The following is a 25,081-nucleotide window of genomic DNA, read 5'->3' as shown; positions in this document are numbered from 1 at the left end:
ATTCTGCGCATGGATGACGACCCAGCGGTGGAGTGGGGGGAACAGGACGACTACTAACCAGTCAGATTGGGGGCGTCGTTTCTAAAGCCGTCAGAGCACAATGGAAGACTGGCCAAACAAGTACAGCTAGGCTGGGAATCAGAACAGCGAGGGTAACCATAATCACAGGCCGATTCCGTTTCTCTAACATTTTGAGCATATTTAAAATGTGCATTATTTGGTGCCCTGATTCCGATGGAGAGGCTGTGAAGCAGATTCGTGCTTCTTGGTGCAGTTCAGCTTTTAATGTGAGATGAAAGCAAAACATCCCTAAAGCAAGTTTTTGATATTTCAAAAGAATAGCTGCATCTTTTTTTTTTTTTGCTCTGGAATTGCTTAGCAGTTTGGATTTGAAATACTTCCCATTTGTAAATAAGCTAACCTCATAATAAGAGTCATAGAACATTAAGAGTTGAAAAGAAATTTGGAGGCCAGAGTTCTTCCACCTTGGCACGCCGGACGTTGTTGGACTACAATTCCCATCATCCCCAGCCAGCTTAGTCTATGGTAAAGAAATAATGGAAGTTGTAGTCCAGTAACATCCAAAGACCAAACGTTGAAGAGGTCAGATCGGCGGCATATAAATAATAAATTATTATTATAGCTTTCTTATACATTATACTGTTAAATCTGTTTTAATGATGTTTGTGATTTTATTATTATTTACTTTGGTTGCATTGTACCAAGAAGGACTTAAGCAATCAATTTAATAATCCTATGAAACTTTAAAAACCACCCTGCGATCTTCAGATGAAGGGCAGTATATAAATTTCTCAGGTAGACACCATTGGTATTTAAGAGAACAAGCAAAGCATTCTGGCACCTCTTTTTCTAAAAAAAAATATAGCACTGTCACAAATTAAATAACACCACATTACATACAGCAATAAATAAAACCAGCAGGGGCAGGTCGGAAGCTCCACATCCAGTTAACCAAAGGCCTGGGTGAACAGATACATTTTTCACTGGTGCCAGAAACCCATTGGGATTTGTGCAGGAAGGGCATCCCACACAGTTGGAGAAGGTTGCCTTAGAGATTGTCATAGCTGAAGCATACTATTTTTTAAATCCATTACAAAAGAGCTCAGAGCTGATTGCCATAGATAAGATGTCTTTATAGGCACATAAGGAAAAGAATAGAAACTTGAACGAGAGCTAAGCACCACAAAGGGATCTACAAAAAGCAAGGTGCATTTTAGGTTGGTGTAAGGAAACATGGAATTTGGAAACTTTGAACTCTCAGGGGCATTTCCCTTGCATACTGTGCTGCTATTTCACGAGATGAAAAATAGATCAAGCACAAAAACCATATAAGATAGACACGGAGCGTATAAATAACCCTCTGAATATTTGTGCAGAGCTAGGAGCCTGATATCGGAGGGAAACTGTATACGTATGATGTGTCTTATGTGATCACTAACACAATACTGAAAAGCTGCGTTCTAGTCTTATTGAACTGTATACATGCTTTTAATGCTGGTGTTCTCAATGCAACCCTGCAGACTGTCGCTTTCTTTAACCACCTCGTCATCAAGAACATCCTCTGTCTTCACACATGCTTGTTTGTCCTTCTCTTTGTGAATGTGTATTTTTCAGCTACATTGTGTGTCTGTGTGGGCATCTGCATGCACTTAGCTCTCCTGTCGTTGTACATAACAATAAACCTTCTGCCTTTGTCATGTTACATCTCCCTTTTTGTTTGTGCTGTTGCCTGCGTTCTCATTTGCTTCATGTGCGTCGGGAATCTGCTACCCAGAAAGCCGAAGTTCACTCCCCCCAACGCCGCCTTCCGCCCAACCCCTGAGGTGTGCGATTGCTTAAACATCTCCCGAGACGTGTGTATTCCAAGTAAGGAGACGATCATCCACCCTCCCTGAGGACAGAGAGCCTTCATTTCCAGAATACATTTGGTGCCTGCTATTTTGATTTCACCAAATGTCATCAGAAAAAGAGAAACCACTTGGGATTTTTATCTGCTTAAATTTTAATTTCTCTTTCTTCCTCAGTTCCCTTCCCCCCAGTCACCCACCAAAAGCTAAAAGAAGAGTGCATCAGAACAATATGTACCTGACTCAATTGCTATCCTGAGTCAGCAACAATATCATAACGGTTGAGGTTGTATACTTTGCCCAATTGAGTAAATAATTTAGTTCTCCCATACCTCTGAATAACTTTGCAGTTGCTCGAGACTCAGGTGGCCACAGTGCCTTCCATAAATTTCGGTTGGTGGCCCAGCTGTGCCCGTCTGGACAGGGATAGCCTGACTACTGTCAGTTATGCAGTGGCATAGCGTGGGTTGTCAACACCCGGGGCAAGGCAAGTAATTTGTGCCCCCTAACCTGTGGATTTGCGCCCCCTAACCCTAACCCCCAGATGTTGCGCCTGGTGCGGCCGGCCCCCCCTGCACCCACCACGCTACGCCACTGCAGTTATGCTCTAGTAACCTCTAGGTTAGATTACTGCAATGTGTTACACATGCCCTCCAACATTTCTCCAATGAAAATAGGAACATTCTATTCTACATCAAGAGGTTTCTCTGGCATTTGATGGCCCGCACAAAAATATACATTGATCACCTTGACTAAATTACAACCTTTCCGCCCAACCTACCTCACAAGATTGTTGGAAAGAAAAAATGTGCGAGGAAAGGGATCGTGTACGATGCCTTCAACAGATGAATGGAATGGAATTTTAGCTGTAGGCTGCCTTGAGTCTCTGACGGGGGAAAAGATGAGATATAATTAATAATATAATAATATTTATATCCTGCCCTCCCCAGCCAAAGTTGGGCTCAGAGCGGCTAACAACAACAACAATAAATACAGTGGTACCTCCGGTTACGTACTTAATTCGTTCTGGAGGTCCGTTCTTAACCTGAAACTCTTCTTAACCTGAAGCACCACTTTAGCTAATGGGGCCTCTCACTGCTGCCATGCCGCCAGAGCACGATTTCTGTTCTCATCCTGAAGCAAAGTTCTTAACCCGAGGTAGTATTTCTGGGTTAGCGGAGTGTGTAACCTGAAGCATATGTAACCCGAGGTACCACTGTACTACTAATAATAATAAGAAGAAGAAGAAACTGTGAGACTGATCAGGAACATACCTGAGTAAATCCTATTGAACTCAGTGGGACTTAGTTCTGAGTAAAAATGCTTAGGGTTGTAGTGTAAGGCTGCACAGCGTTTACCCGGTTACCTGGGAGTAAGCTCCATTAAATACAGTGGGACTTACTTCTGAAGGCTTGCGGTTTAAGGCTCCATTTACAATAAAGGAATAAACACTCCACGCATTTCCTAAAAAATGGCTGGCTGCTGAAGCACTGCCATTTAAGAATTTAAAGTGGACTGGTGACATTTTCCTTCAAAATTATAGGAAGGGGTTCACATGCCAGGTTTACCGTTTCCTGTGTGATACATGGTATGTAGGGAGAAAAGCTTCTCCCTCTCTCGTGATATGAGAACCTGTTTAATCAAACAACGCTCAATTGTGGGAGATCCAGGCAGATAAAAAAGGGAAGGAAATAATTCTTCACACAGAACATAGATATTATAATTATGATTGATTGACTAATCACCTTCAAAACAACCATCTCAAGGCAATGTGAACTCAAGATAATGAAAAAGAAATAGCAAATGCATTTGAAACAAAATTTCCGAAGTAGACACCCATGGTAAAGACCCATTTATCTATCTGGGAAAGCTTTTGAAACAAAAACGTCTTCAATTGTTTACAGAAAGTGCAGGTGATGGGCACCTGTCGTACCACGAGAGGAATGCTGTTCCACAGAACAGGGGCAGCCACACACAAAACCCCTGCTCCAAGTTACTGCAGAGCAGAGGCCTGAGATCTTTGGAACTTGCATGAGAAACTCTTCCACAGACCACAGAGATCTACTGGGCGTGTAAGGGATAAGGCGGTCTCTCAACTAACCTGGTTCCACAAAATATAGTGATGGCCACCAATTTGATAGTAAAAATATTAATATAGACTAAAACTGCAAGTACTTGGCAATCAGTTTTAATGATTGCTGTGCAATTTTACACACATTTTACTTACCAAGCAGAACTATATCATATTAATTTTACCAAAGTATATTTTGAACTCCCAAGTCATGTTACAGCCCCCCCCCCTTTTTTTGCAATCCTCATTTTGGGAATTTGGAAGTTGAAAAATTCAAGACACCCTACTAGACTGGCCTAGGGTTTTACTTAGGGACTTGTGCTTGGATGTTCACATGGATTTCTTGTGCATGCTGCCGCCCCCAGTCATCATCATCATCACAACAACTTATTATTTATTATTTATACCCCACCCATCTGGCCTGGTTTGCCCAGTCACTCTGGGCGGCTCCCAACAGAATATTAAAGACACAATAAAACATCAAAAACTTCCCTAAACAGTCATTACAGTGGAGGAATAGAAAATCCACTCATATAGAACAATGCATACATACCGTATTTTTCGCTCTATAGGACACACTTTCCCCACTCCAAAAATTAAGGGGAAATGTGTGTGCGTCCTATGGAGCGAATGCAGGCTCCTTGGCTTCAGTGATAGAAACGCGAAGCCTCCGAAGCGCAGAGGGAGCGCTCCCTCCGCGCTCCGGAGGCTTCACGTTGCTTTCGCTGAAGCCTGGAGAGCGAGAGGGGTCAGTGCGCACCAACCCTCTCACTCTCCAGGCTTCAGGTATGGCCGCCTGAAGCCTTCGGAGTGCAGTGCGAGTTCCCGCTGCGCTCCGGAGGCTTCAGGTTCCTTTCGCTGAAGCCAGGAAAGTCTTGCATTCGCTCCATAGGACACACACACATTTCCCCTTTGCGCTGCTCCCTGACCTGATCTTTGGGGCTGGCGGTGGGGGAAAGCAGCGCTTCCCCCCGCCAGCCCCAAAGAGCAGGTCGAAAGGAACCCGAAGCTTCGGGTCGCCTTCACTGAAGGAGACTGAACGCACCTTGAACGCACTAAACGCACCTTGTTTTAGAGGGGGAGAACAAGGAAAAAAATTCTCCCCCTCTCTGCGCAGTGCCCCTTCAGCTAAGTGGGAGGAGAAATGGAAGGGGCTGGTGCGTCCTATAGAGCGAAAAATACAGTATATCTGCTTCCTCCATTAGAATGAATGGGGTAGCACTCATATAAATCTGGAACCAGCAGCTGGCAAGCTTGGGTGTCTGCCATGACAAGGCTCACTGTAGATGTCCGATTTCCCCCCAAGCAACAGTCATACGGCTATGAATGACCACTGTATAGTGGTGCCTCGTAAGACGAAGAGAATCCGTTCTGTGATTCTCTTCGTCTAGCGGTTTTTTCGTCTTGCAAAGCAAGCCCATTGACGGATTAGCGGATTAGCGCTATTAGCACTATTAGCGGCTTTTAGCGGCTTATCGGATCAGCTGATAAGCAGTTTAGCGGCTTAGAAAAAGGGGGGAGGGGAAAAAACCCCGCAGGAACTCGCAAGACATTTTCGTCTTGCGAATCAAGCCCATAGGAGATTCGTTTTGCGAAGCACCTCCAAAACGGAAAACTCTTTCGTCTAGCGAGTTTTCCGTCTTGCGAGGCATTCGTCTTGCGGGGCACCACTGTATTTCCCTTTCACACATCAAACACCAGTTTCTCCAGTTGTCATCCTTGAGGTTCAGGTGACAGCAACGTGTTCAGGGTGGTAGAATCCAAAGGAACAGGATCTCTCCAAACTGGAGAGGCAACAACACGCCCAATAAATTTAGACTGGAGGTAAGCGTAACTCTGCAAGCACACACTAGACCACGTGGAAGAGTATCACATCCCACGCTACTGGAAGAGCTGATGTTCCACAAGTTCCCACTCCCATCATGCACTTGGTTTAGTCATTGTGAGAAACTAATATGGACTGCACTTTTGAGTAGGAGCTCCTACTCAAGCAGTAGCCTGCTTGAAAAGTGTGGCACACAGGAATGGTCTATATGGCACAGACTTAAAATGTAATGGATCCTCATCTTCCTTACTCTCTTGGTAGCTAGCCCACACACTACTTTTGCAAGGTCTGCTGGATAATATTATTTTAGCCTTGGGGGCAAGTTAGAATTATAGAATTGTAGAGTTGGAAAGGACCAACTAAAGCATCCATGACAGATGGCCATCCAACCTCTGCTTTAAAAGAAGAAGAAGAAGAAGAGTTTGGATTTGATATCCCGCCTTTCACTCCCCTTCAGGAGTCTCAAAGCGGCTAACATTCTCCTTTCCCTTCCTCCCCCACAACAAACACTCTGTGAGGTGAGTGGGGCTGAGAGACTTCAGAGAAGTGTGACTGGCCCAAGGTCGCCCAGCAGCTGCATGTGGAGGAGCGGGGAATCACACCCGGTTCCCCAGATTAAGAGTCCACCACTCTTAACCACTACACCACACTGGCTCTCTTCAAACCTTCAGAGGTTTGAAACCTTCAGAGGAGGGAAGTTCAACGACCTCACAGGGGCATCTGTTCCACTGTCGAACAGCTCTTACCATCAGAAAGTTATTCCTGGTATTTTGCCGGAATCTCCTTTCTTGTAACTTGAATCCATTGGTTTGGCTCCTACCCTTCAGAGCAGGAGAAAACCAGCTTGCTCCATCTTCCATGTGACAGCCCTTGAGATATTTGAAGATGGCCATTGTATCGCCTCTCAGTCGCCTCTTTCCCAGGCTAGGCATGCCCAACTCTCTCAACCGTTCCTCACAACGTTACACACCTAACAGCAACAACAATAGAAAACATGAATGAGTGTGGCAGACAACAGCAGTATCAAATTCAGCGCAACTAAAACACTGTAAGTGAAGGAGTTTGGGATTCTCACCGAATTTGCCTTTCAGAGATTACTTAATATATTCATTAACCGCAAGTGTTAGTTATGTGAACATGTCCTAATGACACTTAAATTACAATAATAAATGCCCGCTGCCTCATGAATAATTTATTCCCCATTTGCATAGTCATCCTTATGCAGTTATTCCTGAGTAATTATCATACTGACTTAAAAAGGTGTCAAGGACTGAATAACTACGTTCCCTCATCCTCTCCCTCCATTGGCCATGTGCATCTTTCTTTTGTAATTCTGCCCTTACCCCGTGCCATCTCCGTTCAAAAACAGGCAAAGAGCAAAACGCCCTCTAGTCCAGAGGCACCACTTCAAATTTCAATAGTTAAAAGGGGGAGCAAGATTCAACAAGGTCCACCAGAACTTGTAGGTGAGGTGGCAAAGCAGTGCACGATAAGAACATTTTTTGTCATTAAGGTTATTATTATTAATTAGTTGTTATTATTCAATGTATTTTGTGTGCATTTAAACCCCGACAGTCTCCAGATTTGGCGGACTACAATGCAGACCCAGGGTTTTGTTACTTCATATCATAATATTGTAACAATTCAAAAGAGACACGCAAAGCCTAAGATAAAGGTAAAGGGACCCCTGACCATTAGGTCCAGTCGTGGCCGACTCTGGGGTTGTGGCGCTCATCTCGCTTTATTGGCCGAGGGAGCCGGCGTACAGCTTCCAGGTCATGTGGCCAGCATGACTAAGCCGCTGCTGGCGAACCAGAGCAGCGCACGGAAACGCTGTTTATCTTCCTGCTGGAGCGGTACCTATTTATCTACTTGCACTCTGACATGCTTTTGTACTGCTAGGTTGGCAGGAGCAGGGACCGAGCAATGGGAACTCACCCCATGGTGGGGATTCGAACCACCAACCTTCTGATCAGCAAGTCCTAGGCTCTGTGGTTTAACCCACAGTGCCACCCGCGTCCCATGCAAAGCCTATGTCTAGCTTAATCATTCAAAAATGATAACTACTTATAATGGAATAGGTTTCCTCTGTCCTTCCATACATAACAGGAAGCTCCATAGCCTATCAGTTTGTTTTTCACTTTAAAGAGAATCTGCATTCTACATGAATAACAGTTAAATTTTAGGAGTGACAAGAAAGCAAGTTCTTGGCTCCTGGTCTTACGTATGAGGTAAAGGACCCCTGGACGGTTAAGTCCAGTGAAACGTGACGATGGTGTGCGACGCTCATCTCGCTTCAGGCCGAGGGAGCTGGTGTTTGCCCGCAGACAAGGACATTATACAGAAAAGAAGGTGGCTGGCCCATAGTTTTCATGTTTTATAAACCACATCGAGGTTTTCTTATAATCAAGCAGTGTATAAATTTTGTTAAATAAAAATAAAAAAGTAAATAAATAAAATTGGTCGGGACTTTCCCTCGAAAATAAGGATGGTCCTAACATCTGCCTATATAAGCACCTATTCTGTTGCTTCTTTCCATGCCTTGCCAATGATTTATTCAGCTCCAAGGTGATCCCTTTTAAAACAAGAACTGCAAGACTCTTCCAGTCCTTTGAATTAATTAATTTAAATTGTACACCTAATTTAGAATACATTGGGCTTTGTTCTTAATCTTAGGCGTTCCAATTTATTTTGCTCGCAGAGGCATTTTCGGGAGGGTTAAACAAATTTGTTCAAGAACTTGTTGAATGTTTTGTGGGCATGAATGCTGACTGTTCATTCAGTGGCTGCTTATTGCTAGGTTTCATGGCCATGGAAAGAAAGGATCATGCGACACTATCTGTCTTGAATAACAGTCCTGGTGAGAATCATAAGGAGAAGGGCCCACTCAGGGCATCTTATCCAAGGGACATGAGTGGCACTGTGGTCTAAACCCCTGAGCCTCTTTGGGCTTGCCAACCAAAAGGTTGGCAGTTCGTATCCCCGTGACGGAGTGAGCTTGTTGCTCTGTCCCAGCTCCTGCCAACCTAGCAGTTTGAAAGCATACCAGTGCAAGTAGATAAATAGGCACCACAGCGGTGGGAAGGTAAACTGTGTTTCCGTGAGCTCTGGCTTCCACCACAGTGTCCCGTTACACCAGAAGCAGTTTAGTCATGCTGGCCACATGGCCTGGAAAGCTGTCTGTGGACAAACACTGGCTCCCTTGGCCTGAAAGCGCCACAACCCCATAGTTGCCTTTGACTGGACTTAACCATCCAGGGGTCTTTTACCTTTTTTACCTATCCAAGGACATTGTTATGACCCCTGTCCAAAGAAAAACTGGAACCAACACTAATCTACACTACAAACCTCTTAATCCCTCCCCATGCCCAAGGGAATCCTGGGAACTATGGTTCTGTGAGGAGGACTACATACCCTCTAACATTGCTCCAGTGAAAATAGGGATTGTCTTGTTCAATAATAATAATAATAATAATAATAATAAATAATAATAATAATAATAATGTTATTTAGAGCCCACCCATCTGACTGGGTTGTCCCAGCCACCCTGGGCAGTTTCCAATATATATATAAGATGATAATAAAACTATACAGGGCTGTCTTCAGATGTCTTCTCAAGGTTATACACTGGTACCTCAGGTTACATATGCTTCAGGTTACAGACTCCGCTAACCCAGAAATAGTGCTTCAGGTTAAGAACTTTGCTTCAGGATGAGAACAGAAATTGGGCTCCGGCGACGTGGCAGCAGCAGGAGGCCCCATTAGCTAAAGTGGTGCTTCAGGTTAAGAACGGTATCAGGTTAAGAACGGACCTCCGGAACGAATTAAGTACTTAACCTGAGGTACCACTGTATATTTACTTATCTCCTTGGCTCAGGGTACACATAACTCCATACTCTTCAATATTTCCCTGATGAAAACAGGCACGTCCTACCTTACCCTCTTTTAAATCTTGCAAAACCAGAAGAGAAACTGCATGGGGACACACCCAGCGTCAGGCACAGTGTGGGCTCAAGTGTGTGGCTCTTCATTTGGTTTCCCACGTTACCTGAAGGGCTGGCATCCCTCCCTTTGGGATTTGTGCCTAGTCAAACTTCCACCTTGTAAGAAGTAAAATCCACAAGGGGATTTCAGAAAGGCGCCAAAATGGATGTGGCAACTCCCCTGTTTCTGTTGATACAGCAGGCGGGGGGGGGCACATACTGCTAGTTAAAAAAGAAACAGGGCTTCATTGGTTTGGGGGCAATTACAGATAATGAGATGGATGGGAATAGATCATTTCAATGTCTTGGAATATTTTAGCTGAAATCAAGTCTCTCCGGTTTCGTTTTCTCCCCTTCTGTCTTCATGCAACATTCCCACAGGAGTATGAAGCTCAGGCACCAGGAGAAGCTACTGGGGATCTTCTAAGCTTTATTTACATTAGAAAGGATGATTCACTTGGGAGTACAAGCTACACAGGGAAGGGGGGGGAGTATATGGCACAGTCTGCTACTATAAGGCCACATTTTTAAAATCTGCGAACCTGATCTCAGGTTAAGGATCTCTAGATCTGCCCCAAATGTTCACACCCTGGTCAGAGCCTGATGTCCAGCGCAACTTGAAATGCACTTAAACTTACAAGCATCATCTATTAGAGGGAGGCAATGACTGAGGAAGAGATTTCAATGGCAATTCAAATACCCATCTTCATTATACCCCTTGACGTGCGAGGATTGATCAGGTCCTCACAGGTTAAAATGGTGAATTCCATCTTGAAATGGAAGTAGTTTCAACTAGCAAAAATCCAAATAACTGCTGTTGTTTTCAGTAAAGGTTTCCGCTTCTGGCACACAACAATCCAATTGTTCCAACTTTCCAGGGACAGTCCCTTTCTCTTTTAGGAAAGTCACTATCTTGCTTTTTAAAGGGAGAAATCAAGTATGCTTTAACAATATAGAGATAGAGATAGAGATGGAGAGATAGAGATGGAGAGATGGAGAGATGGAGAGATGGAGAGATGGAGAGATGGAGAGATGGAGAGATGGAGAGATGGAGAGATGGAGAGATGGAGAGATGGAGAGATGGAGAGATGGAGAGATGGAGAGATGGAGAGATGGAGAGATGGAGATGGAGATGGAGATGGAGATGGAGATGGAGATGGAGATGGAGATGGAGATGGAGATGGAGATGGAGATGGAGATGGAGATGGAGATGGAGATGGAGATGGAGATGGAGATGGAGATGGAGATGGAGATATATTATGCAAGGGCAGGGCATTTGGTTCACACTTTCCCCCAAAACACAGCAATCTTTTGAAATGTGTGCATCTCCGAATTTTGTAACTGGATTTCCCCAACCAAATAATGTACACAAAAATGTGCATATTTCGGGGCAGTGTACATAAAATGCATGTGCCTGAAAATAACATAGAAAATTAAATTGTCTTAGGTAAAATTACTTACTAAAACACTGATAAATTTTCATGAGGGCTTTTCATGAGGAAAACTGAACTTAAGACTAGGAAAGTAAAAGAATCTGAAATCCCGTGTGCCCCTTAAATCTGTTCTAGGCATTTTCCCAACTCTTTAGAGTAGATATGGAGGGGATGCAGGTCATGTGCAGGGGAAGATCAGTTTGTATTTTTTTTATTTAAAAAAAAGTCCCCATGCACATTTATCAGCATTTAATGCAAAATTCTCTTAATGCACAGATGTCTATAGATAAAAGGTAAAGGACCCCTGACAGTTAAGTCCAGTCACAAACAACTCTGGGGTTGCGGCGCTCATCTCGCTTTACTGGCCAAGGGAGCTGACGTTTGTCCGCAGACAGTTTTTCTGGGTCATGTGGCCAACATGACTAAGCCGCTTCTGGAGAAACCAGAGCAACACACGGAAACGGCGTTTACCTTCCCACCAGAGTGGTACCTATTTATCTACTTGCACTTTGATGTGTTTTCGAACTGCTAGGTTAGCAGGAGCTTGGACCGAGCAACGGGAGCTCACCCCGTCGCGGGGATTTGAACCACCGACCTTCCAATCAGCAAGCCCTAGGCTCAGTTGTTTAGATCACAGCGCCACCCGCGTCCCTGTCTATATACAACTTCCTCTAATATGCACCTTTTCATATGCACAGTGTAGGGCATTTTGCATTTTATCCTAGTATATGCAATTTTGTACACATTACTTGGTGGGGAACTGAATTGTAAAATTTAGAAAAGTGTGTGTTTCCAAGGATGGCTGTGTTTCAAAAAGTGTAAACCAGATAGGTTTGGATTTTTACATGTGAACTGAATTGAATTCCCTCCCCCATCCGCAGTTGGAACGCAGTCCCTTCAAACACAGTTAAATCCTGAAACACAGTTAGTTAGATATCTAACTTACTGAAAAACAGCCTCAGCAGGAAACTGACCAATTTACTAAGTTCACTTTAATTGACAGAAGTCTGTAAAAAGAAATATAAAGGTAAAGGTACCCCTGCCCGTACGGGCCACTCGTGACCGACTCTAGGGTTGCGTGCTCATCTCGCTCAAGGGGCCAGGAGCCAGCGCTGTCCGAAGACACTTCTGGGTCACGTGGCCAGCGTGACGAAGCTGCATCTGGCGAGCCAGCACCAGTGCAGCACACAGAAATGCCGTTTACTTTCCCGCTATAAAGCGGTCCCTATTTATCTACTTGCACTTAGGGGTGCTTTCGAACTGCTAGGTGGGCAGGAGCTGGGACCGAACAACAGGAGCTCACCCCGCCATGGGGATTTGAACCGCCGACCATACGATCAGCAAGTCCTAGACACTGAGGTTTTACCCACAGCGCCACCCGCGTCCCTAAAAAAAAGAAAATAAAAGAAATATACAGGGTGCTAATCAGACACTATTGCCACAATTGGACAATCACCATCCAGAGGCTCAGATCTGAGATGCAAGATAAATGATCCAGCCATGGATAACCATCTCGTCAAAAAGAAAAGCAAATACAGTGGTACCTCGGGTTAAGAACTTAATTCGTTCTGGAGGTCCGTTCTTAACATGAAACTGTTCTTAACCTGAGGTACCACTTTAGCTAATGGGGCCTCCTGCTGCCGCCGCCGGGCAATTTCTGTTCTCATCCTGAAGCAAAGTTCTTAACCCAGTACTATTTCTGGGTTAGCGGAGTCTGTAACCTGAAGCATCTGTAACCTGAAGCGTCTGTAACTTGAGGTACCACTGTATTTCAGTACTTTAAAAATGATTTCCATGTTTCTTTCAAACCCAAATCAGTTGTGCTTGCTCTGCGATCCCTGACCCTCGATTAACTTTCTTCCAATGAACTAGTCACGGGGATAATACACAGATAGACTTGCTCACACAGGTCACAATCGTCTACTTATCAGTGAGCAAAAACATAGTAGCTATGTGTAATATGTGAGGCCGGCAGGGCCCTGGCTTCTGACAATCAATATTTAGAGCTGGAAGCAGAAGATGGCTGCAATTTAAGTGTTGCACCCAGACAGAAGAGTTGTTGGCTTGCTATCTTGCTGTCTGACAGCATGAACCACCCAAAGAGCTATTTTGCTAACCAGTGATTCGTGCTAAATATTCACTAAGCTGCCAGGTTTGTTTTGCAGAATCCTAGCACTGACTGAAGAGGGCAGTTCTCCGAGTTATTTCTTATATTGCTAAGCATATCTGACTGTGCAAGATCCAAGGAATTTGGAACAGCTGGGAAGTTATGTGTATGGTATACATTAGTTGTCCAGGGAGATGGGCAGAGATGGGGGACATCTCAACACTTTTCTATGCATATTGTAAGGCGTTAGGAAAGCAATGTGGGAAGCATATGCAAAATCGCTGAATGCTAGTGCTTGCATCTGGTTAATCTCATCATCCAGCCAGCCTGCACTCCTGACACAGGCCCAATTCAGACATGTATCTCATACAGCATCCTTGTGCTGCTCCTTCTCTCCTCTTCTGCAATGCTTCAACACTTCCCGAGTTAATTATTATTTCAGTGTCTGAACAGGGAAACTGTGGTTCCCAAGATCAGACCAAGCCAGGATCTTAAACCAAAATGAACTGTGGTTGGAGATTCTGTTTTATGCCAATCCAAGCAACCATCGTTTCAAAGTTTGGCTGAAATGGGAATCATAGAATCATAGAGTTGGAAGAGACCACAAGGGCCATCGAGTCCAACCCCCTGCCAAGCAGGAAACACCATCAGAGCACTCCTGACATATGGTTGTCAAGCCTCTGCTTAAAGACCTCCAAAGTAGGAGACTCCACCACACTCCTTGGCAGCAAATTCCACTGTCGAACAGCTCTTACTGTCAGGAAGTTCTTCCTAATGTTTAGGTGGAATCTTCTTTCTTGTAGTTTGGATCCATTGCTCCGTGTCCGCTTCTCTGGAGCAGCAGAAAACAACCTTTCTCCCTCCTCTATGTGACATGGGAAACAATGGATTAATTAACAATGAATTAAAGCAGATTCTGACTAAACATCAGGGAGAACCTTCTGATGGTAAGAGTTGTTTTACAGTGGAACGGGCTCCCTTGGGAGGTGGCGGACTTCATTTGAGGTTTTAAAGCAAAGGTTGGATGGCCATCTGTCATGGATGATATAGTTGAGCTTCCAGCATTGCAGGGCATTGGACTAGATGACCCTCAAGGTCCTTTTCAATTCTTTGATTCCATAACCCAGAAAATGTTGAATTGTCAGTACACTGAGAAGGAAAGAGGGAAGGGACAACACATGGGTGGAACATACAGGTGCAAAACATAATAACTCTAGATGTATCAATCTGAGACATGTATATGCAAACTGGGCTATAGCAAGACTTCACACAATATTTTACAAATGTATAAATTTTAGAAATTTTTGCACTTACCAGCTTAGTTGCTGAGGGAGGTGGTTTCAGAACTTTCTGGCATGCTGTCACACAACGTTGTTATTATTCGGCTAGTCTTCTGAAATACCAGGATGCCATTGAAAATCACCACGTACCTTGAAACAAAAACATTTCCTTGCCTTTTAAATTGTTTTCCCACAATAGTTCCTTTCAATATCGCCACCAGAGTAGCTGTCTTGATCAAAACCTTAGTGCCAACGAATTCTGTTTGTCTAACACAGTGATGGGGATCCTGCAGCCCCTTAGCTGTTGATGGACTACAAATTCCCATCATCTCTGACCACTGTCTATGGTGGCTGGAATTGAAAGAGAATAGAAGTCCCAGGTTCCCCATCCCTGATCTACTGGCTTCCTTTGAAATCCTTAATACGTTTTCACTGAGGAGGAAATCTCCAAATTTCTCTTTCAGCAAAATCTTTGAGAGACAAATCTCTTCTTTTCACAAAATCGTTGGGGATGAATTTATGCAGAACTTAAAGCAAAATTCTTTTGCCTTCCCTCATAAGCCTAGATGTTCTCCTTACAGGAGAACCTTCAAATTCACTTCATATTTAACTTCATGTGAAATTTGGTGGAAACCCTATTTAACACTCATAGAGTGAGTGACAGAAGTGTCTCGATAAAAGTGGAAAAGGTGCTATGCCAGGCTGACAAGCAAGGCTATGAGATCTATATTTTCATTCTATAAAGTGGTAATCGGCATAAAGGCCTACATCCGAAGGCCTCCGAGGGCCTCTTGTAATCTGAGGAGTGTTTGGCTTGAGCCCATATTCCTAACCATCTGGTGCCTCAGAGTAGCCGTAGTCTCTAAAGACCAGCTATTCCAACAGTTATCACATGCCCTGTTGTGAATACCAGGCTCCCGTTGGTGAACAATTACTCACATAATTGGAGTTTGTGGCCGATGTTAATCCAAGTGAGGAATTTGCCATCTGGCTGCTTGTGGCATGATATGCAAAAGGTAGAGCTACAAGGCGGACTATTTATTTATTGCCCCTTAAATCATCCCACTCTTCCCTCTGAGAAGCTTTCAGAACAACCTCCCGTCTTTCCTACCCAGATAATGACCATTTAAGCTTTAACAATACAAGTGGTGTATCAATAAAACCGCTAGCACATTTGCAAAGCTAAGCAGGGCCCGCTATGGTTTCAACTTGGATGGGAGACAGTGTGTTGAGATACCTGCATTGCAGGGGGTTGGACTAGATGACCCTCGGGGTCCCTTCCAACTCTACAATTCTATGATTCTAACAGCATAGCTGGCATATAGTTCTGTGGTCAAAAAACAGTCTCTCCAGTTAAAGAGCTTTGCCCTCAAATCTTAGAAAACGTTTCCCAACTAAATCAGACTGTACTGGACAAAAAAGTCTGACTAAGTCTGAAGTAGTTTCACATAATCACTTTGTGAACCTAGAAAATCCCATTTGATGTGAATTTCATTTATTTTAAGTTACTTACTTTCCACTTTTTAAAAAAATATCCATTCCCCAAAGCACCTTAAATTGTAAAAATAAAAAGAGCCCAAATCATCTCAAAAGCACAGGAGCTTTATAAACATGTAGGGGGGAAAACAATATTTATAAATAGGAATGGGGAACCTATGTCCCTCCAGAGGTTGTTGGACTACAACTCCCATCATGCTCGACTATTGGCCAGGTGCTGGGGCTGATGGGACTTACAATAATTGTACCCCACTCATATGACTGGGTTGCCCCAGCCACTCTGGGCAGCTTCCAGCATATGGGGCTTCAAGTCAAACAACAGCTGGAGGACCACAAGTTTAGACCCCTAGTCTAAAAACAGGAGAGGGATTTTGCTGTCTCTCTCTTAGAGATTTCTGCCACCACTGAGAAAACCCTCTCTCCACTCTCTGCCAATGGAAGCAGGACCTCCTATTATGATATAAAACTTAGGCAGCCTCATATTATTAAAGGTGGCCAAAATAGCCTGGCCCTGGGTGGCAAAGGGCTTTAAAGTTTATATTACTTGATGAAGGTATGGCATTTTCGTCCACCCTTCCAGAGACCATTTTACAACACCAACTTCTCTCTCTTATTAGCCAGTTTATTTTGTGTCCTAAGATATGGTTCAGGGCTTCATTGTAAACTTCAGAGACCAGCCAATGCTCATCTCTGTGTTCCTAGGCATTGAAATACGGTGGGCTAGCAGACCCTAATGTTTAGGATCAGCCAAAACCTCTTCCATCAACATCATTTCAAAAACAAAACAAAAGCCTAATAAAGCACTTCTCTCCAATAAGCCAAGTTCTTTTATGTTAATTAATCACCCAGCTATCAGCTGGCCAAGCAATATATACTTGATCCTGATGGGACTCGACTGGCGAGCCTGCTGGCAATTTTAAAGTCAGTCCACAGCTAGCAAGGCAACCTGCCCAGAAGAGCAGGACCTTGCCGTGGGAACCAACCGATTGGTATGGAAGTCAATAACCAGGGGTTTATGCTGCTATCTAGTGCAATGGGAAAGGGAAGGTGGCAGCGGGAATAGCTGTGAAATTGGATGAGAGAACTGAACTGTTACAAGGGATTACTCCATCAAGCTGTGCATAATTTACTTTAAAATGAAAGTAGCAGATTGCAAGCCTGCTGAAAGTTGTGTGTCGTGCCATGCAGCTAAGTTACTTGGCGATCAAGGGAAAGGGCTCTTATGTAGAGCTAGTATCTGAATTGGCTAACCAACCAATATTTTACCAGAATGACCATTAAAACCAGGTTCGGCAAGGAAACCATAGCTGTTTAGCACCTGTAACAAGGTGCAGGGGGTGGGGCCTGAATCCATTATACTTTAGGAATGAAGAAACAATCCCTTATATCAGGAACACAAAAGTTCAGTTTATGATTCATCAGCCCAACAATCATGCATGCTGGTCTGCCAAGGGTTCAACTCTTTTAAAAAGTAAGTTTTTAATTAGGATTTCATTGCTATCAAGAGTGAGTTCAATACCTTTGAAGAATTTCCACTTCTTGGAGGAGGGGGTTTACTTCAGAGTACAGTGGTACCTCGGGTTGCATACGCTTCAGGTTACAGACTCTGCTAACCCAGAAATAGTACCTCGGGTTAAGAACTTTGCTTCAGGATGAGAACAGAAATCATGTTCCGGTGGGGCGGCAGCAGCGGGAGGCCCCGTTAGCTAAAGTAGTACCTCAGGTTAAGAATAGTTTCAGGTTAAGAATGGACTCCAGAACGAATTAAGTTATTAACCCGAGGTACCACTATACAATAGGGGACTTGCCGATCAGAAGGTCGGCAGTTCGAATCCCCGCGACGGGGTGAGCTCCCATTGCTCGGTCGCTACTCCTGCCATCCTAGCAGTTTGAAAGCACATAAAAGTACAAGTAGATAAATAGGTACCACTCCGGCGGGAAGGTAAACAGCGTTTCCATGTGCTGCTCTGGTTCGCCAGAAGCGGCTTAGTCATGCTGGCCACATGACCTGGAAGCTGTACACCGGCTCCCTCAGCCAATAAAGCGAGATGAGTGCCGCAACCCCAGAGTCAGTCATAACTCGACCTAATGGTCAGGGGTCCCTTTACCTTTACCTTACCACTATACAATATTAATTTTGCACAGAATAGGTCCCCTAAAGCAATTTGTTATTTCATATTTTCCCAAGCTATATTCATGGGTTTACATTTTGGAGAGATACCACGTTCCCTCGACGAGCCTACCAATCAATACATACCGCTTTTGTATCAAACACCACATCACAAAATGCAAGGATATTAGTTTGGGCTCTGATCTTAAGGCAAAAACTGTGGGGCAGTGCATGGGGAGGACTCAAGTTGTGCTGGCCTGCCCTCAATGGTTGTGGTCATGGGAAAGTGTTTCCCAATCAACGCCACATCTCTCTGGGGTGGAATTAAGAGTGACTTTATTATTTTTAAAAAATAACTTTTAAGGAAATGTGGTTTCTAATCCTAGGTAAAAGTAAAGGGACCCCTGACCATTAGGTTCAGTCGTGACCGACTCTGGGGTCCTGTAAGATTTGCCTAAAAGAGGCATGAGTGTTGTAGATAATAATTAACACGTTTTCTAAATATAATCATAATTGATTTTATTTCCTCAGACAGAGGGCAATCATAAGGGCAGAAGGAGGCTGTAATATCTGCTGATCATGAGCCCTGAGCCAAGTTTACATTTCTTGAATGCTCCATGGATTTACTTAACCTCCCCTCACCCACTTCAAGGATCTCTTAATGTTTCTCCTGGCATGCTGTCACTTCCTAACATTGCAAAGTAAATGCTACTCTACAGGCCATTTCTATATAGAGAGTAACCCCAAACAGTGATGAGCTTTTACTCAAAGCATTATCGGTAGGAATCAACGTCAGAAAGATTCCTCCACGCAGGTAGCTAAATCGGGTTCCCTAGTCTCCAGGAAGTGCTTTTGAGACTTTTGACCTCTCAAGTTCTTTCGTTTGTTTTTTAAAAAAACATTTTGGATTTGAAAGTTCTGCCCCAAGCACATGTTCCATCTCTGACAGTTCAATTGTCACTAGGGATACATATCAAAAAAACCCAAAGCAAAATCTGCCTGGACGATCAAAATCCTCCCAGGGTGATGTTGTCCACAATGACCATGTTTTTCCTATAGTACTTCCTGCTGTTTCAGAGGTTTCCAGTGCAAATTGGACTAGAAACAGAGAGATCACATTAAAACAGTTTCCTCCTCTCTCAAAATTCTAGCTTCTTCCAACAGCTGATTGGAAGAATGTTTGATTATACTGGCTTTATGGGCAATGATTTCATGAAAATGTCCTTGCATTTATAAAACCTGTGCATCAAAGAGCATAATAGATCCATCCATCCTACACGTTTTTCCCCTTAAAAACAAAACAAAACAGGGGGGAAATCAGCTAAATCACTAAAGCAGCTGCAGACAGGGGGCATCACTGAAGACTACAGGGAAATGTGGGAGTCTGGTTGGGAGAGATATTTGAAGTCATTTGCATCATTAAGCATATAGAACAAATTTCAACATGCAGATTGCCTTGGCACATGTAAACTGTTTTGATAAAGTAAGCTAGTTTGGGGGGGAAATAGTTTGAAAAGCGGGGTAGAAATAATCTAAAGAAACGAGTTTGTATCAAATGTTCCATGTGAGTAATCTCACTGGAACAATTGGACTTCTGTTTACTCTCCTCTCCCTGCCACACTCTAATCTTCACTGGAGGGTCCCCCAACTGCCCAGAGCTGATTATGGGAAAGTGGGCAGTGCCAGACCCTGGGGTCTCAAATTTCTGTGTCTCCCACTGCCTCTCACCTTCCATTCCACATAATAAAGTGGTACCTTGGTTTTCGGACATAACCTCTTCCGGAATAGCATTCGACTTCTGAAACGTTTGAAGACCGAAGTGCAAAGGGCTGGCTGCAAGTTCAATTGGAAAAACTGAAAAACACGTAGCAAAAGCTGTTCAACTTCCAAGAAGTGTTCAAAAACAGAAGCAATTACTTCTGGGTTTTCAGCGTTTGAAAACCAAAACATTCAGCTTCAGAGATGCTCGAAAACCGAGGTACCACTGTAGTTGCTGCACCCCCAAGGCTCTACACCCAGTGTGAACAAACTGGTTGCGCTCCCCTAAATCCGTCTCTGGTGTGGGAAAGGAGAGGAAGTTCGGTTGTGTACATGGAAGTCCCTTGCACCAGTGGAACTACCATGTTGGCTATAGCCCAGAAACTTGCCATCTTTCTTAATATGCGATTTTAGCAATTCAGAAAATATAGCAGCAAAACTGACTTTTTCAGTATACAAAACAGCTGACAGGTTTTTTTTGCACAGCGAAAAATGAATTCATTCCTCAGAAAATACAGAACGGCATACCCCCATCACTTACAAATACAGACTAACCAGATGGACTTTCCTTGGTAGGTATACCTTTAAATGGGAATTGTTCACGTCACATGGTTTCCCTTCATGGTAACTCCTCCTATGCATGTTCCTTTTCTCTTTCCACACCAACCACATTGTGTCTTGTTTCCACCCTTCCAGCTAACAACTGACCTGGCCTCCAATATTTTCACCGCCATTGGCTCAGTGACACTGGCCTTGTTACTGATCTTCCTCCTTGCGGCCACAGCTTCCGTCATAACTTCCAACAAACGGGCTACCCAAGGAACCTACAGCCCCAGCCGCCAGGAGAAAGAGGGGTCCCGAGTCGAAATGTGGAACATGGTACAACCTCCCCCAATGGAAAGGTTGATCTAGCTTGAACTCTTGCTGTACCTCTTACGTATATGGAAGCCTCCGGCTAGAATGGGTTGTTCTGGAGACCAGGGAAAGGAAACCCCTCTAGACCATGATGACCTCTGCCATTTAACTCGACACCTTGGTCAGTATCCAAAGCATCATGCACATTATCCCAGGTGTACCTGGGGGCTTTTCTGCTTGCCCCTTTCACCAGTAGCCTCCGATTCTTCTGATATTCATGGAAGCCTTCATGAGATGTGAGGGACTGCATTTGGAAAGGGAACTGAGCACTCAGACACGCATACCTGGAAATACTATGGGGCCGCAGATCTCATTTCCCACTTTCTGGAAATTCTTATTTATTGCACTGGAAATTTTAGCTTTAGTCGAATCGCCTGTAGGCTATAAAGACGGCAATGACTCTAGTATACTTGTTAAGTGCCTGCATTTCAGATACAACTGAAGCCACCTATTTTGTTTCATTCCCTGTGCATCTGCCTAGCATTCACCATCACTGCAAAAGACAAAGCGGAACACTCATGTAACCCCAGATAATCTGTCTGCCGTTCAATCATCTCAAGAAGTTTTAGGAGTAGAGGTCTTTCTCAGCAGCACAGCTATCTTAATTCTTTAATCAGGGACTAAATTAATGCTGCGGGGGAAAGCTCTTCATGCAGCAAAATAAACATTTCAAATGATCACTGCTTGGTGTGTTCATTGCACCTCTTTTTCCACCAGGTTGTTCTAGATCATGTTTGGGGATCTAGATGTTGCTGAACTACAACTCCCATCAGCCCAATGTGAACATGGCCAATAACCAGGAGTGATGGGAGCAACATCTGGAGGACAAATATTCTCTGCATCTGTTACAGATCTAGAGGAAGCTATAGTTCCTTTCACGGAGAATAAACTGTTGGTTTTTTAAAAAATGTAGTTCCTTAATTTACATCAAGTTGTGAACCTACAGCTTGCTAGACCCCCCATAATTTTGGACTATTGATCTTGCTGGGTGGGGCTGATATTGAGCTTAATCTCCCAACATCTGGAGGCCCACAGGTTACCCACCCCTGATTGACCTACTTTTCTAATGAAATTCAAAGCAGCCAGAATTGTAAAATAAGAAACCAACACCCTGCCAGATACTATATCCTGCAGCTCGCTAACCAATGATGGTCTGGCCCTCATCAGTGCAGGGTTTTTTTAAAAATAATAATAATCAGGGACAAAGAATTTCCAGCCTTTCAGATATTGTTGGACTACAACTCCCATCACCCCAACTCCCAACACCCTAAACCATTGGCCATGCTGGCTGAGGCTGGTGGAAGTGCAATCCCACAATATCTGGAGACAGGTAGGTTCTGGTCTGTAAGAAGCAGCCGTGAAAGTCAGGACAGCTGTGTAAATGACTCAAAGCTGGGATATACTTTCTCCTCCTAGTCCCTCCCAGTTCCTTATATTCAGGTTGGCTCATACTCGAGTATATACGGTAAAATGTTAAAACAATGCCCTAGCCTCTGTGTTTTTAGGCAATGAACTTCCATTTTGCAGTCCCTGCCCCCAACCACTTTACAGTGCAAGTCCACTGAGGGGGGGAAAGTCCAGTTCAGTTGAACTTGTATCCGGGAAAGTGTATATATTGCAGTCTTAAAGAACTAATGAAAAACATTGGCCCAGAGCAAGACGATTCCTCTTTCAATAAATTCCACGAAGGACAAACATTAGGCTCTTATCCCAGACTGGTGGCCAGTACCACTGCCCCATTAACTTTAGTGCTAGTAGATAACTCTTTAAGGCTATTAAAATGTGTTTGGAGCCGTTGGTCATCTTGGAAGGAAGGGGATTTGCAATCTGAAAGGCAGTTTTCTTTTGTTAATTACATAGAATGAAAGTCTACCGTCTTTCAGATGTTAAGAGCATTTCCCTTTTTAATATAAGGATGCTAACTGCGATCTTAAACACATTCGCTAGGCCTTAAGTCACATAAAACTCTGTTGACTTTCCTCTTGGTACACCAAGTATGCTGAGAAAACTGCTCAATTCCCCCAAAGGAGCAGACATTCAATCTGAAGATGCTTCTGGATCCAGCTTTGTCAACAGAGGCCAAGTAGCCTCAAATGGCTACAAGCACTTTCTACCAGCTGCACTTGATACAACAGCTTTGACTATTCTTGGACCAGAGGAGGTTAACCACAGTAGTTGACTGGAAAGAGAAGCTGCTGAATTGCAACTCATTACCAAACTTAAAACCATGGAGAGACCTGATCTGAACAGAGACATTGGAATCTTATCTCATTATACATGACTAAGCCATTTCTCACCTTCTCACCCCTTGCCTTTTCCTGTAAGACCTATTACAGTCGTTAAGAGTCGTCAACAGGCTCATCTCAGCTATCTGCCAATCTCCCATTCCCACCACCCTTCTGAGTAATACCCCTCCCCACCTTCTCACTATATAGAAGGATCTGGCAACTTCTGTTTCAGTGTATCTGAAGAAGTGTGCATGCACACGAAAGCTCATACCAAGAACTAACTTAGTTGGTCTTTAAGGTGCTACTGGAAGGAATTTTTTTATTTTCACAGTAGTTGAGGCATTGGTGACATCAAGACAGGATTACTGCAATGCACCCTATGTGGGGCTTCCCTCCCCTACATAGGCTTGTGGTCCACAGTACAGTCGTACCTTGGAAGTCGAATGGTATCCGTTCTGGAAGTCTGTTCAACTTCCAAAGTGCGGCTTCTGATTGGCTGCAGGAAGTCCCTAGCCCCTAGGCCCTAGGCAGAAATAAATCAGGGAACCTAACCCTAACCCTTGTCCTGAAATAAAAGTATGTCTTACCATCCCCCTCAGTGCATATTGCAAACTGTTCGTGCTTTGTAGACACTGAAAGGTGAGGGGGGGGCAGAAAGCACTAGGCAAATTTCAGAATGAAAGCTGTCATGAAAATATTCTAGAATCCCTTACTTCTGCTTGAGAAGTCTTGCTTCAATGGGAGAGAGTACCATTTCTACTGCAATGCATTCCGTCACTCCTTTTATGAATGGGATAAAATTAAGGGCTGGTTCACACCTGCAGATGCTCACCCCCGGGCTACAACTTCAAGGGATGACCAGCACTTCCACATCATCTCACTGCTTTTCAGTAATGTCAGCTGACCAAACCCTTCTTGCTCTCAGGCAACGTTTTCTCATAAGCTCTTTTTATTCCAGGGGGATTTACTTCAAAACTACTATGCTTAGGATTGCAAACCAAATACTGTAAAGCAATCATCGTTGGAAAGGTTGGGGCACCACTTTGACTTTCTGCCACCACTGTTGTTTCTTCCTTTATGGTTTTATTAGACTGTAATTTCCATCCCCATCTTCAACTTGTTTGGCAAAGCAATTCCACACGCCACTAATTCATCCAATATTGTCAAATGGCAGCAAGGCTGACGGGTCCAAAATTGTGACTTTAAATCATCCTTTTGATCATACCAAATCTACCTGAGCCTTCATCTGGTTTTTATGCTCTTGGTGGTAGAAGTCAAAGTCCATCATTTTCCTTTCCTCAATATTGTAGGCGACCTTTCAGATGTCACCTGTAGTTCCTCACAAGTGTAATTTACATTGGCATGTATAGCTATAAAATACAGATTAGCAGAAGTCTGGGGTTCTTGTCTAAAGCCCCTTCAGCTCCCTTCACACCTGTGCTGATTTTGTTTCTCCTTTGCTATACAAAGGCAAAACTTACACTGTCAGACACAAAGAGAAAATGCAGTCTTTGAGAGCAGAAACTTTGCAAATGAGTTATTCGTAGATTTCTTTCCATGCACTTCCAAGATCTGTGCAAAACTGAATTTGGTGCAAAAAAAATTATTCTGCTTGATTGGAACCTGCAGCATCATCCCCAAAGGCATTTGGTGGTGGTGGGGGTGGAGAGATGACTGTCTCTGTGGCCACAACCCTCCCCCCCAAAAAAAAAACTCCCATGAAATTCTTTGGATGCAGATCTAAAGCACAAACAGAACAAAAGAAGAGCTCTGAATTTGGATCTGTGAAATCTGGAAGTACCAAAACAGTTGTCCTAAACCCCTGGCCTAGGTAAAGGTAAAGGTACCCCTGCCCGTATGGGCCAGTCTTGGCAGACTCTAGGGTTGTGCGCTCATCTCACTCAATAGGCCGGGAGCCAGCGCTGTCCGAAGACACTTCCGGGTCATGTGGCCAGCGTGACGAAGCTGCTCTGGCGAGCCAGAGCCGCACACGGAAACGCCGTTTA

General features: G+C 43.9%; 1 protein-coding gene and 1 long non-coding RNA gene across 2 annotated transcripts in view; one reads left to right on the top strand and one right to left on the bottom strand.

The window, feature by feature from the left end:
• CRB1 (crumbs cell polarity complex component 1) overlaps positions 1 to 21,527 on the top strand; it is a 138,089-nt gene extending 116,562 nt beyond the window's left edge. Inside the window, exon 12 of the mRNA XM_083506716.1 lies at positions 20,629 to 21,527. Within this exon, the coding sequence (XP_083362842.1) occupies positions 20,629 to 20,844 (216 nt within the window). The 3' untranslated portion in view covers positions 20,845 to 21,527. The remainder of the gene's footprint in view (positions 1 to 20,628) is intronic.
• Positions 841 to 17,848, bottom strand: LOC310708506. Its single transcript, XR_014527066.1, has 4 exons — positions 14,602 to 17,848; positions 6,511 to 6,734; positions 2,459 to 2,754; positions 841 to 2,303 (listed from the first exon to the last, which is right to left on the bottom strand). It is a non-coding gene; the product is annotated as an uncharacterized lncRNA (long non-coding RNA).
• Positions 21,528 to 25,081: the final 3,554 nt, after the last annotated feature.

Source organism: Podarcis liolepis, assembly GCF_965112155.1.
Source record: "Podarcis liolepis genome assembly, chromosome: 6".
Classification (NCBI taxonomy): Eukaryota; Metazoa; Chordata; class Lepidosauria; order Squamata; family Lacertidae; genus Podarcis; species Podarcis liolepis.
Note: the sequence above shows the minus strand (reverse complement) of the source record. Positions and strands in the feature narration are given on the sequence as shown.